Source organism: Physella acuta, unplaced genomic scaffold (assembly GCF_028476545.2).
Source record: "Physella acuta isolate Inbredline_101_S28 unplaced genomic scaffold, ASM2847654v3 ptg000502l, whole genome shotgun sequence".
NCBI classification, from domain to species: Eukaryota; Metazoa; Mollusca; class Gastropoda; family Physidae; genus Physella; species Physella acuta.
This window is the reverse complement of record NW_026732021.1, coordinates 957,501-972,081: the sequence shown is the minus strand read 5'-3', so window position 1 is coordinate 972,081 and position 14,581 is coordinate 957,501. Positions and strand designations below refer to the sequence as shown.

At 33.4% G+C, this 14,581-nt stretch overlaps 1 protein-coding gene across 2 annotated transcripts; it reads left to right on the top strand.

Moving 5' to 3' along the window:
• The first annotated feature begins 2,932 nt into the window (after positions 1–2,932).
• Positions 2,933–10,070, top strand: LOC131944636 (uncharacterized). 2 transcript variants are annotated; one of them, XM_059305365.1, is made up of 2 exons: positions 2,933–3,038; positions 8,198–10,070. In XM_059305365.1, the coding sequence occupies exon 2, from the start codon at positions 8,236–8,238 to the stop codon at positions 9,634–9,636; it is 1,401 nt and encodes a 466-aa protein (XP_059161348.1). In that variant the 5' UTR covers positions 2,933–3,038; positions 8,198–8,235; the 3' UTR covers positions 9,637–10,070. The 2 variants fall into 2 exon arrangements, with proteins under 2 accessions (XP_059161348.1, XP_059161347.1); XM_059305364.1 differs by lacking the exon at positions 2,933–3,038 and adding an exon at positions 3,428–3,506.
• Positions 10,071–14,581: the final 4,511 nt, after the last annotated feature.

Below are 14,581 nucleotides of genomic sequence, written 5' to 3'. Positions count from 1 at the left end.
GTATTATAGCCGCCGCCTACGATTTTTTTCTAGCTTTTTTACCATATAAATCTAAGCACAAGGAAATGCCTACATCATTTGGATACAACTATTCTGGAGGTAAGAACTACTACTGTGTGTTTTCTCTTCCAATGTTCCTTTACACTAATTTATATTAGATTTTATATCACGGTTGTGCCAAAATTACAGAAATGATAAAAAATCCAAATTATAAAAAACGGAAAACAGATGTTGAGCGTGCGGATGATGATGATGAGAACATGGGTGCCAGTGTTGTTTGTGGGATGAACGAGGAGGTCAACTGTGATGAGAATGTGAAATGTTGTGAATGTGGATTGGAAGAAGTAGCAAAAGAAAAATGTATAAATGGGTCACGATGTGTGTTTGAGGACTGTTTCAGAAGATTTTGTTTGTAAATTTTGTTTGTAGTTAAAATTACTTAATAAAAAAATAAATATCTCTCCTGCTGACAAGATTATACCAATTCACAATGACACAGCTCACGTTTGTATAAACATGAGCGGGCTAGATTTTTAAATTAATGCCGACTGAGACGGGATTTTCCTCTCGCTAACAAGAGCGGGCGATGACAGTAGCACAGCAACGATGTTAGGATTTTTAAATAGATAGATCTAGATATAGATCTATCTTCTTAGTATCTAGATAAAAAATAACAACATACAACACTCGTGTTAAAGGGTATGGTTAAATGCTTGTTTATTTTAAAACAAAAACAAAAATAATTTAAATAAATAAAGATGGACAAAAAAAAGAAAAAAAACTTTTTTCGCAAAAAGTGTCTCGCTATTTACCCTTAATTCCGCAGGTATGTCTCGCATTACCTTCTCGCATTTTCCCGCCTCGCCATTTCGCTTTTCGCGTCTCGCAATTTCCCCACACCCATTAGCGTGAAATGGCATAAAGACGTGGTTAGTGTGACTTGGTGTAATCAGCTCATCGCAACAATAGTTCAGTCAACTTTACTGCCCACATTTGTCACGCCCATTACATAATAAGCATTGTATCAAAACAAAAAAGCCGACACGGTACAAGTGATGTCATTGACGCGAAACGTCAACAACACAAATACGGACGGACAAGGCTGACCGAGGAGAAGCCGACCAAAAAAATACGCAAAACACAATGATACGCATATATTTCTTATATAATAAAATTTTCTACCGCGCATTCAACTAAATACTTTTAAAAAGTAGAGATTGCTGTGTTGTATAGTATTTTTGTTTATTATTGTTATGAACCATAATGCTTTTAAAGTTTATAAAAATGCAACGAAAAAATACAAGCACCCATTCATAAACACCAAAATTTTACAATTCTCAACAATTAAATCAAAATATTTTTTTAAAAATTGTTGTGACTTTATTTTCTGCGGCTTTATTTTTGTGACATTTTTTCCGATAACATTTTTCTTTTGTGACTTTTTACTGTGACTTTTTTTCTGTTTTTTGTCCTGTGACTTTTTTTTTCGTTCACCGGGTAGGGTAGATAGAGGGGGGGGGGGGGGGCTCAAACATAAGCGTACATTTCTTAAATAAATTATTTCGTTTGTCACGAACAGTTGAGACACCTAGGTTTGATTCCCAATTAAAGAAATCAAACAAGGCTATGGTCTGGGCCAAAATCTTATCAAACGTATCCTGACAAACGTGCCCACACCGACATATACAAACACTTTCACACTCGGAGGCTGTTGATAAGGGTTTTAGCATTGATAAGTTACTTAGCAGCGACGTCTAAACATCAAATGATATGCTGATTAGTAATAATTTTCCAATGAGGTGTGACCCAAATCCACTTTAGTGGACGTTGTATTTCGATCGTTCTATTCGGTACTTGAAAGTTGCGATTGGCGTCCTCCCATTTTGCCTAAAGGCGTCAATTTGCGCACAAATTTTTATTAATCCATCTATTAATTAAAGTGGAAAAAAATAAACTCTTTCATTATAAAAAAAAAGATGCACCCCTCCCCCCCCCCCCCCGGCGAAAAAGTCAGAAAGAAACACTGACCATTATAATAGTTTCAATGCTTGTCTATAGTCGGTTACTAATACAATAATAATAGTTAGCAAGTTTACATCTAGGTGCCTCCTCCCCCTTGCGGGAATCGTCAATTTATGCTCAAAAACTAATTAAATTAAATTAATTAATAGCTGAACTTGCAACAGCATTTTCTTCTGTGAATTTGCAATTTTTTCGCCTTAGTGTCCCCCCCCCCCCACCCCAATTCCATCAATGGTGTCATCCAGTGCGGTCCGCCCCCCCCCCCCCCTATCGTGACGCCTTTTTTCGTGCCCATGCCAGCTCTACGTAGTCCTGAGTGTGATGATATGGCCATCATATAGGACTGCATGTGTAATGAGGTTGGTCACAACGTTTGCATCAATAATCACGAAGCAGTGTAGTCACTTAACAATAAAGTAGCAGTTAGTGACATATTTTACGAAAACGGTATACTAAGCTACAAAATACATTAGCAAGAAGGAAAGCATCAAAGACAATCATTCTCATCATAGCGAATTTGATAGGTGAAATACGGGATATTAGTAGGCCAAGCTGTTCAGCTGTAAATGTAGGCCCTACAAATCAATAAAAGGTCGAGTAGGTAATTGGTGGCATTTTTTTTTTGTCTTTACTTAATAATGACTAGATGGAGGAGGGGGTATAATTGTGTTTATATTGAGCAACAAACAAGAGGATCCGTCCAGGCTGCCAAGTAAGGATTTGAAAATGAAAAAACAACAGGCCTATAAATAGTATACTGTAAGAACACCAGACAACACAACACGTGGAGAGCTCTGACCTGCGCATCATATTTTACCATTCAAGCTGTACGCCTTGTAGGCCTAGACTCCAAGCTGTTGCAGATCTGCTTGTACACTCTTTGTCTAAACCTAATAAAATAATAGCCTCGTTCAATGTGTGACGCCTAAGACAGTTGTGTATCATTTAATTACGACCGTCGTAGTCATATTTTTTTAACCACAGTCATGCCCAACGCATTTAAGCAGTATTGACAGGTGAACTATCATTTTTCAATTTATTTAGACAAACTAAAAAGCTTCTAGACTAGATATAGAACGTGACTATTAGCCACATTTAGGCGTAGATGAGCTTATTCAAGAGTATAGGGCTAGGGAGACAATATGTTAAAAGCATAATTACATTAGTGGAAAAGTATTTGAAAATTTAAAAGATCAATCAATAATTAACCTTATTTTAAAATAACAGGTAAATTCTAGTTTACATTTGGAAATCGGCTTAATATTTAAAATAAAGGCTAAACTATAGATCTAGAATTCCAGATGCTAGAATCTTAAACTTGCCTAGATCTAGATTCTGGTTAGGGATCTAAATGGAATTTAACAATGAATGGCCCCATATTATTTCTATGTTTTTATTTCGACATCCGGTTTAGAGATTGTTGGTCTACATTCAATGACTTGTTGCAGATTTTGTCGAAACATCTTTTTATGTTATGCTTCCAGGTAATATGCAAAAATATGCTGGTTGTTAAATGATTTGCATACAGTTTAATGTTTAACAATGTTGCTAGTAATATACAGCATTGGTGTGAATTATTTGGTTAAACCGGCTTCTCCACATTGCCAACCAGATTCGCACTGCGGACTGGGCGACTCACGTTTTTGATGGAAATGTGCATAGCCTTTTCCCCCCTTAAAATAGATCCGTTAATAGAAAAATATAATCATTTTTAAAAAGTGATATATATATATTAATTAGACGATTTATCATTGTGCAAATTGACATAGTATTTGGGTAATTAGTGGCCATTGTAATATTTGTTATAATTCTCACCCCCAAGGCCTACTCAGCAAAGATGCAAGATGTGCATACTCAAGGGGATCATTCATTGTTTTTAATTATTTCAAAAGGATGGTCAATCATCTCAAATGAAAGGACTTTCATTAAAAACCTTTTTAATTCTTTTCACTGGATTCAAAAGCAGCATCCAATGTTGTCTAAGGCTGAAGTGAGAGCATAACAAAACCTAAAGATAAATGAGTAAAATTATCAAAGTTTCTAGAGCAAATTACATTGTCCGAACACTACATGGGACCGAACACTTCGTCGGTTTTTGGCTCATAGAAACTTTAATTAGCATGTCTCATGCGAAACAACGGCGCCTGCACGTAAACTGTTCATTTATGAACACTTCCGTGTCAAGTACTTCTGTTTCCTCTCTCAAGAATTATTTTTAGAAAATTTTTAACGTTGCATGGTACGCACATTTCTATTTTTACACCAGCCGGATGAAGTGACCTAGGGTTGGACTTAGGGGCAAAACTTGAACCAATCAACGCTTAGCTAAAAGGTTACACTATAAATAGCTTCTATATATGTATGGAACATCGTAAATGTCAAGGTTAATGGGTTATTTTGTGCTTGAACAATAAAAAAGGGGTGTTCGCTAACTTTTTTGACCTTACATGGGACCGGACAGCAACACAAAAATATTATTAAATAAGAATTTAGAGCATAAAAGGGGCTGGTTATTGAAGGGAAAGGGTCAAAATAAGGTCAAGAATGCAGTGGAATGCGAAAGAGGAGGGGGAATCATGTGACCTGGCTGGCTTAGCAGCGTACTGCGCGAGCCGCAATGGCTGAATGGGATGAACTTTGGGAGTGTGGGAAAAAGGTTTTATACTATTAAAATTACCTCACAAACAATCAATAACACAATATAAATGCATATAATATATGTTTTTATTCATTAAATTGACTTTAAATTATTCTAAATGAACAAAAAGTGCTTTGTCCGATGACGGGTAAAGGTGTCCGAACACATTTGAAATTGTATTACATGTGTCCGAACACATGTTAAGACCCCCCAGTCACTATAACAAGAATAGCTAAAGTTCTATGCGTATGAATACAAAATGACACACACATTATTAAAGTAGAATGATTGCGGATAGATATGATACTTTTTTTTCCTTCCTATGTTAAGCGGTTACTGAATGAGACCGCATGGAAGTTTTAAGTTGCGTTTTTTCGCGGTGTGTGTCCGGACAGTGTAATTTGCTCTATTACCAGTCGACTGGCAATGGTTGTTTTAGCCTGTTTTAGGGCTATTCATATTCATGACAGTTTTTGATAATCTTAGAAACACCCTATAAAAGAATGAAGCTGTGTGTTATATGTATGGCTATCGTACTGGATGATGCAGATTAAAATCTATCATCAAATGTAGGCCTATCTATTCATACCTTTGGCATTTATTGTATTATCTAGTTAGTCTCATATAAATTCAATTTTCTTCAAATTATAAAAAGAATAGCATATAATTGTAGAGATTTAAAAATGCAATCCAACAGTACCAATTTTATTAATTTAGCATAATCGGTTGATTAAATATAAATTTTTTAGTGTCGCAAATAAAATATATAGAAACGCGACCAAAAACGCAGGTAAAAAGTCAAATTCACTTGTTTTAAAGCTAGTAAGCAAGAAAAGACATGATTCTTTCTTACTATTGAAATCAGTTTGCTTATACCTACATTTTTTTACACCAAGGAGAAAGTAAATAGTTTATATAAATTTATAAAATGCCAGTTATATAATTTATTGTATGTTTTGTGATGAATTTTCAATTGGAAAATACCGCATTTGGAAGCAGAAAGGTTAATTCTACAGAACAGATGTTGTTTGGAATGTTATAGATTATAGATGTAGGCCTATATCAAAATGTTTGTTTAATAAAATTCAATTAGAGTCCACCCATTTCTGATGGGTACCTGATATACATTGGGGAAATTAAAGGTAAAAAGTAAAGGCGGCTGTGAATATCGCTGACCACACGGACAATCACTTCATATGCCGAGGTCAAGAAACATGAACTCTACTTCATCTGCCAAATAGATTGCTTTGTCTACAGAGGAATCTTAATTAATGTTTACAGGGGCCTAATAAAATTGAGTTATGTTTGTAAAAACATTAGGCCTAAGCTTTAAAAACTTATTTTGGTCAATATCGGAAAAAATAAAAATCTTTTCTACTAAATGGGTTGAAAAAAGCTTTGAATTTGTTTCATTGTTTGTTATTATATCTTGTAGTATTTAGAATTGAAGCTTTCTTTCTTAATTACAAGTTGTATTAATTTTAAACCTTAATGTAATTTCTTTTTAATTCAGTATTAGCCTAAATGTAAGGTAGGCTACAGAATTCAGATATTACCTATGGTTTTGTGATTTTTATATGTTTATAACATTTGTGTTTATGAAATGACCTAATGAAGCAGACTGTTTTATTATTATTTTAATAGGCCTGCAAGTTTTAAGTACAAAATATAGATATCTAATCACTAGATCTAGGTCTAAGTTTAAGAAAAAAACTACCAAAAGGGTTTGAAATACTTAAATATAGTACTAAAAGTAGCTATGTTTTGAAAAAAAAATATCTTAAACTGGAGACATTCAATTTAAAAGTCATTATAAAAACTCCACGATCTAGATTTATTTCTAGATCTCTAGTAGGAATACAGATTTAGAGGCTTTCCCATCAATATCAATGTACTATCTTAGCTATGTGGGAGGTCAGTACGAGTTCACTGGGAAAAAAATCGGATCTGCCGTAGGGGGGTGGGTTTAGTGCGCAAATGCTCCTGACCGATTGCCAAAAGGTACAGAAATTCTAAAGATACATTTTAAAAGAAAAATGGACGGCTGAACTGCAGTTATCAAAATATCTGTGTAAGTAGAAGTATAAATAATAATATTTTACACAAATATAGCTGTCTTTTGCTAAATCTAGCTCAATTTCCACGAAAATCGCATCCGGTCGCAATAATTTTTATATCAGCTTGTCGGCCATTCAACGATCTATCACGTGTAGCAGACGCCAAACAGATTTACCCGTATGGTATTGCGCGAATGCTATTTTTAGCAACAGTGCCGAGGCGCGATAGAAAAAAACGAACTAGAAAGTGGCCATAAAAAAGCGGGTCAGGGGAGGTAATTCAACTCGCGTTATGAGACTAGCTATATTATCAATAAGGCCTATTTTTATTTTTTTTGCTGTTATTCTTGAAAGGGTTACTTTCCTAAATTATTTTGGGTTTTTGACGTGATTGCTGGTATAGTTGCAGGGAAAAAAGGACACATTGCTTAGATTTTTACTAAGAGAAACCAACTTGGGAAAATTGCGATGGAAATATGAATAATAACTGATTTAAAAGGACTTGCTTACATTCTCTCCCCCCCCCCCCCCCCCCCCCCCCCCTCTAAGTAAATTTTAAAATGGTAATTGATAGTTGAATAGCGATGTGAACTACAAACTAAACAGATGCATTGGACTAATTAATATAAGGCCTATTAATTAAAAGATAAGTTTCAAACCCTGATTTATTACTTAAGATTTAGAGTGCATAGCATGGTTGATCATCTAAATTGCAGATATGGACATTTAAATTTAAACAAATACTTTTTCTTATAAAAATATAAAGTAAAAATACCACTCTTCTCTTAACTAATCTATACCACATTCCCCAGTCCTGATAAATGCCGTTTGTCATTGAAAGATATTATTCCCAGTTGTATTTCATTGATTTATGTTTCAATTTATTAAAAAATTTTATATGTACAAAATTCATAATTTTAAATAATAGGTGTTCCTTCTCCTTATAAAGAGGTTCAATTGAAATTTTTTTAGGGCTACATTATACAGTATTTATAACAAAATATCAGTCTTCTTTTATCAATTCTTAATCTTCTTCATTTAAAAAGTTAGTCTACATTACCTATATGCTCATTCCGGACAGCTGATCATTCTTTTATGATTATGCTGCTCAGTGTGCATCATTATCTATTCCCGTTCGTGCCCAAGACCGATGGGGCAAATGAATAAGGCTTTATTTCCTTCAGAGACCTCAGCAAATGAAGTGATGTGGGGTCAGCACTATCCCAGGCCGGCTTTGATTCCCTAACGTAAGCTATGCATTAGAGCTGATAGGGCTCATGAACATTCTACCTACTTAAACCCGGATTTAAACTTGAGACTTTTGGGTTAGCAGTCTAGCTCTTTACTGCTAGGCCACGCCATCCCATATGTGCATCATACCCCTTCAGATTGGTAAACAAAAATAAATATTTACACTCTTAATTTTTACAGAATAAAAATTAAAATGTTAGGCTAATTTTCAAAATTTTCTGTTTTTAAGGAATTATTGACTAAACAGTAAGAAAGTTTCATACAGTAATGGCCAGCAGTGTTAGTGCTCCTGTGGTCGTGCCTCAAGCGACCAAACGTCCACACAGTGAAATAGCTGCATCTGAAGCTACAAATCCGCCAAATCCTCTTGTTTCACCTGTACCTTCAGAGGTAGCTCAGAGTGATACAAAGGTTTCAGAATCAAACCCCCAAGAAGGTTGTGCTACTGTGAATATTTCTGATGCTGCCCAAAAAGTTGAAGTCTCTTCTAAAACTACCAATGCTACTAATTCAGACCAAGGTGTGAAGCATTCACCTGAATCAAAGGGGAAAAAAACTGATCTTGATAATGGACACACAACAGCCAATGGAGATAAAAGTTTAGTTGATGAATCCCCAGCAGTGTCAGATGGATCTACCTGTGAAAATGGAACTGCAAAGCAAGACCCAGAGATTGAATCTGATAAAAAGGTCCAGGTCCCAACCAGCATTGCATTAGCACCCACATCTCAACCTTTGGCTGTAGCAAACAGTGAAATTACCAAGTCAACTCCTGAGCCCATGGAAACATCAGTAGCAACAGCTGCTTGTGACACAACACGACCCGCTTCCGGAGCATCAGCTGAGGCCAAACATACAAATGATTCAGAGGTTAAACCAAACACCAGCAACTCTCATCTGGAAGATGGTGAGGAGCCTGAGAAAAAACCCAGGCTCTCTCCCCCTTCTGGGTCCAGCAAAGGGCCAGGCAAGACACCAGAGCAAATATTAGAACATATGGACAAAACATTTGAGCAACGCAGAAAAATTATTACCAAGCAAATGCCAACAATTCCAGAGCTTAAAAAGCAGTACCCAGATCTTTTTATGGGCAAACAATTGCTAATTGAATTCCAGCGCATCACAAAGATTGACATAGATCAAAAGATTCAAGAATTTTGTGTTAGATATGCTACAGCTGTAATTGAGATGGCCAGGAACATCAAAGGGGCCGCCCCAGTTCTGGCCAGGTGGGAGCAGGCTAAACAAGAGAATGATACACTGAAGCAGTACTGGGATATGGTGACAGCTCTTTGCTTGCTGCCTCTTCACTTTGGGGAAAATTTTGTGGAAATGGTACTTGAAATTGGAGAAGATGAAGAAGTTGTCGCCCAGGGAAAGATCGTTCCAACTTTAGTTGCTCGTGGGAATATTTTCCGCACAGATGAATTCTTCCTGATAGCAGAAAACACAATAGTTCAGGAATTTGAGGAGTTCACTATTGCATTTGCCTCTCTGTATTCCAGCTACTGGGTGTTCAACATGATGTACCCAGAGACAATAGAAAACACTTACAACTACATACAGAGATGTATTGTCAGGCAGAGAGAGCCAGGCTCTATTCCAGCTGTGTGCAAAAATTTCACAAAAGCACTACAGAAGTGGAACAAAAGTAAGGAGGGCAAGTGAACTGGTCACTAGTGTACAAACTACATTTTTACAAAAAAAAATTCCATAAAAATATCAGAAAGATAAATATTTATATACACATATATCATCTTATTTAGATTTAAGTTGACTTTTTTCCTTTTCTAAAACTTCTTTAAGGTAAACTTTTAACCTATTAGATTTTAAAATAAAAAAAACCCATATTAAGCTTGCGTACTTTGTAAGATTTTTTTTGTCCTGTACATAAAAGATAGATTTACTACTGGGACTGTCATATTATCAAGCATTTATACAGATAAATACTTGTAAAGATTGTGTGATAAAAACAAATTGTCCTTAAATTGTGACATAGCAGTGCTGTAGGACTTAAGTAATTCAAAGTCTTTGATTTTTTAAAATTTGTGTTTGAAAACTTCAAAAATTCAAGCTTGATGTGTTCAGGGATTTAACTAAAATACTTTGTTTTATTGTTTTTAATTTCAATTTTGAAGATACCTCCACACTAGTGTAACTTTTCTGTGTTACTTTGTTTTTACAAGTATTAGCACAGAGTAACTCTTGCAGCATTGTTACTGTTCCACTGAGATTCTCACATTTTTGGTTTAAGGACAGGCGTTGGAAAAAAAATGTTACAAGCTTTGTTTGATCAAGTATTATAATTTTCCATATATTTATATATTTGTTTCATCTGGTGAACCTTGTATCATTTTCATTTGTTATTTAAATAATTTAACTCATAGCTTTTTCAAGTCAGCCATGACTGAAACTTCTGCTTCAATTATTTTTTATAGATATGCCTTTTATTAGATGTTCAAACACAGCTTCTGTACAAAATATAATTGTTTTATTCTCAACCTTCATTTTAATTTGACTTTTGTAGTGGCTTTATTTTGTATATTTATTTCTTTGCTTCTTGTCAGTCAGCCACTTAAATAATGGATCATGTTTATGTACCTAAATCATGTCACTGCAAGTCATGTGTTGTGCAAGGATATTGAATATTTAATGGGTAAAAGTCTTTGTTATTTAAAGAGTTTTCTCACAATACTGTTCATTGTGTGTGTGACAGTTTTGTTGTTCTAAAAGATTTTCTTGACTTTTGAGATGGATATTTTATTAATGCACTTACCATTGTTAAAAATGTTGTTTGGCATATTTTTAATGAGACCAGTTTTCAAAGATATACTTCTATTTTTAGCACTTTTCACCTTTGTTAACAAGTATATGGTAACTAAAATTATGTAACTTGTGTTTGAATCAGAACTTTTTACTGGAGAACTTAAGTATTGAACACTACTTGGATGAGTAGTTTAAAAATAAGTGTTTTATTAAATAAAAAAAAACAAATGTATGTATCTTAACATTTTTTCAAATGACTCTTGGAGTTGTTAAAATTTTTGCTTTGAGTCCTTTGATGAAAGAAATATATGGGATGGTTAATGAAGCTTTTAATTGTATACGAACACTTTTATAACTGGATGTTTGCTAGTGGCGGTGTTAATGTTTGTCTGTAAAGCAATAGACCTTGTAGATTGTTGTTCTATGACCAGGGTGTGGGTAAACATGCATCATCACATCAGCATCTGTCAGCACTTTATAGGGTTGGTCGTTTTTGTAAATAATCACTGCAAATATTTTGTTCACGATCACACCACAATAACGGAGTGCTACAATCAGCAGGCAATTTTTTTCTTAATGTTTCATCAAGACATTTTTTTAATGTTTAGTTTTCACTTTCTGAATTTTTAAAAAAGCTCACAGCTGTGTTTCTAGGTTGTTGTACGTACTTGTGTGTATCCAGAAATCTCCTCCAATGTCCCTTGGTGTAACCAAAGCATGTCTTGATGTTTTGCACCTCATTGTGTAGGCTAGATGTTGACTGGTGAACTGTATAGTGGACCATTAGTAAGTTATATGACTTTTTTTTTCTGTGATTCAACTATTATAAATGATGTCATTTTTCCCTATTGTACCATAAGATTCATATATTAGTTTATGAAAGGTATAAATTATCATTGAATGAAACTGGTGTTGTTACTGAGTTGAATTATGCTTACCAGCATATCTAGTTGTTCTAATTTGTTTTAGCATTTTTTTTCTCTGCTCTGATTGTTTTATCATCAAGATGTTTTCCATAATTATTCCAGGTAATTTTTGTTCAAGCGTTTTTTTTCCTCAGCATTTTCTATCCATTGTCATGGTAATTGGAAAAAAAAATTAACTTACTAGATGCCAATTAATACACTGCTATTGTTGACATGGTACTCTGGAAAGAAAATTGAGTAACTATTACTAGATGCCAATTAATACATTGTCAGCATTGTCATGGTATTCTGGAAAAAAAAAGAGCAACTATTACTAGATGTCACTTAGTACAGACATTTTACCTGTCACAGATTATTAATACTGTGTTGGCACACATCATGAGAGTAATCTACGCAGTCTGTAAACTTTGTCATGGCGTATACCATTAGTCAGCATTTTTCTTTTAACTATAAGTTTTGTACATACAAGAATCAGATTTGAGCAGGATTAACTGTATTATGTTGCATTGTTTTAAATTGGTTTAATTTATTGATGAATGGTATAATTTATTGAAACAGTTTTCGATGGTCTTTACAGGATAATAAATTGATCTAGTTGAAGTGATGCACCAATAGTTGCAGCTCAGCATACAAGTTTCATCTGTCCCACGGCTGAGCTCACATGTCTAAGACTTGTGTAGCTAAACTTTATTTTTCCATTTTAAACTCAAGGAAATCAGATAAACAATCATGCTCCGACCAACACCATTTATATGTAAAATTACAAACCAGTATAATAATGAGTACTATATAGAAAATGTTTATGGCACACAGATAAAAAAATGTTTTGATTTATCAGTCTTAATTAAAAGACTGGTGGTAATGGAGGATGTGAGGTAGCAGGAGAGCGTGTACCAGCTGATGAGCCAACAATTTTTACAATGTTTTTAAGACTTTTCTTATTTTTTTCACTTTGTGGGACTGGCAATGCTAACGATTGAAATTGTTTTTGCCAGGCTATATTAACTACATAAGTCATCACTCTAGCTTGTATTTTAAGTTCTGCTGATGAGAACAAATTCCCATGATTTTTTTTTTACTCATAACTTGATCTTGTATATTGGTTGCCTGTATGTTTGGGGCTTACTGTAATTGTATACAATTTTTTAGCTTTTACAACTTACCATTGCAGTCTATGTAAGCATCTACAATGTATACTGCTAACAAACTTGTTTATGTTGCATTAGTACAGATGTTTAAAGATTGATTAGCCCATACTAATTTCAACATTTCACAAGTAAAATATGTTGGGTTAGCTATTGGAATGTCTTTAACCAAGTTGGCATGAAGGCTAAAGATGATGCAGTTTTTTTAAGGTTTACTTTTTATACTTCTGTGTATTCTAATTTGCTTGATTACACTAAAAAAAAAAAATTTTATGGTGTAAATTGGCAAAAATGAAAACATTTTCTACAGTGTTAAATAATAGTGCTAAGACCTCATAAGCAATTTAAAGTAGATGTACAATTGAAGTTCTTTCTTCTTGAGAGGCAACTCATTATACTTTAGAAAATATTACTTTTTCATAACTGCATACTGTAGATTTTTTTATCACTTTATTTTTCTGATGGTGACTACATGCTACTATTTGGTGGTGTTGTGTATATTATAGATCCTGGCACTCAAGTGTCAACAATAGACCAAGGGAGCTAACCTACAACAGCAGATGGTTTTTCTCCAACTTACACTGTGTAAGTTCTGGTGTTCAACATTGGAGTGATGCAAAGCTTTGTTTTTCTCAAAAAAATCACTTGTAGTAGTGGCTTAGATGAAATGTTAAGCCCAAACTCTCTTAGCTTTCACAAAGCCAGGGTATGCAAGTGTTTTATTTTTTTTTTAAATTGGGGATTGGTGTAATCACTTTAAATGATTTGATGTAGCTTAAAACATATTTTGGTTCTTTTTTTTGTTTCTCTGGGATGTCTGGTCTGCTAGACTTTTCTCTCTCCTTTTAGACGTTGTCCAAAATGTATGGAAATAAATACTGCGTCAGATCTGAGAAATTTGTTTTTATTTAATATTTTTGTTTTACAGCATTGTTTATTCATATTTGTAACTTGATTATGATGTCTCCTTGTGAATGATAGAGCTATAGTATTTTTTCCCACTGGTACTGATATAGTTATGCAATAACTGGACTAGTTAACACTAGCCAACATACACACAAAATATTTGATGTCCTATTTAAATTTTACAAAATAAGTTTTAAAATAACTAAAAATATTTATTTTAAAAACAAGTCCAGTAAAACTACAGGTATTAAGGTAAAAGTTTTTAAAAATTACTCTATTGACATTTCTACACAAAAGTTTTATAAAATTACTTTATTGAAGTTTCTGCATAAAAATTTTATAAAATTGCTTTATTGACATTTCTTAAAATAAAAGTTATAAAATTAGCTTTAATGACATTTCTACATAAAAGTTTTATAAAATTGCATTATTATAATGACATTCCTACATAAAAGATTTATAAAATTACTTCATTATAATGATATTCCTACATAAAAGTTTTATATAATAACTTTATTATAATGACATTTCTACACAAAAGTTTTATAAAATTACTTTATTGACATTTCTAGTTCTACATAAAATTTATAAAATTAGCTTTTATGACATTTCTACATAAAAGTTTTATAAAATTGCATTATTATAATGACATTCCTACATAAAAGATTTATAAAATTACTTCATTTACTTCATTATAATGATATTCCTACATAAAAGTTTTATATAATAACTATTATAATGACATTTCTACACAAAAGATTTATAAAATTACTTCATTATAATGACATTTCTACATAAAAGTTTTATATTATAACTTTATTATAATGACATTTCTACACAAAAGTTTTATAAAATTACTTTATTGACATT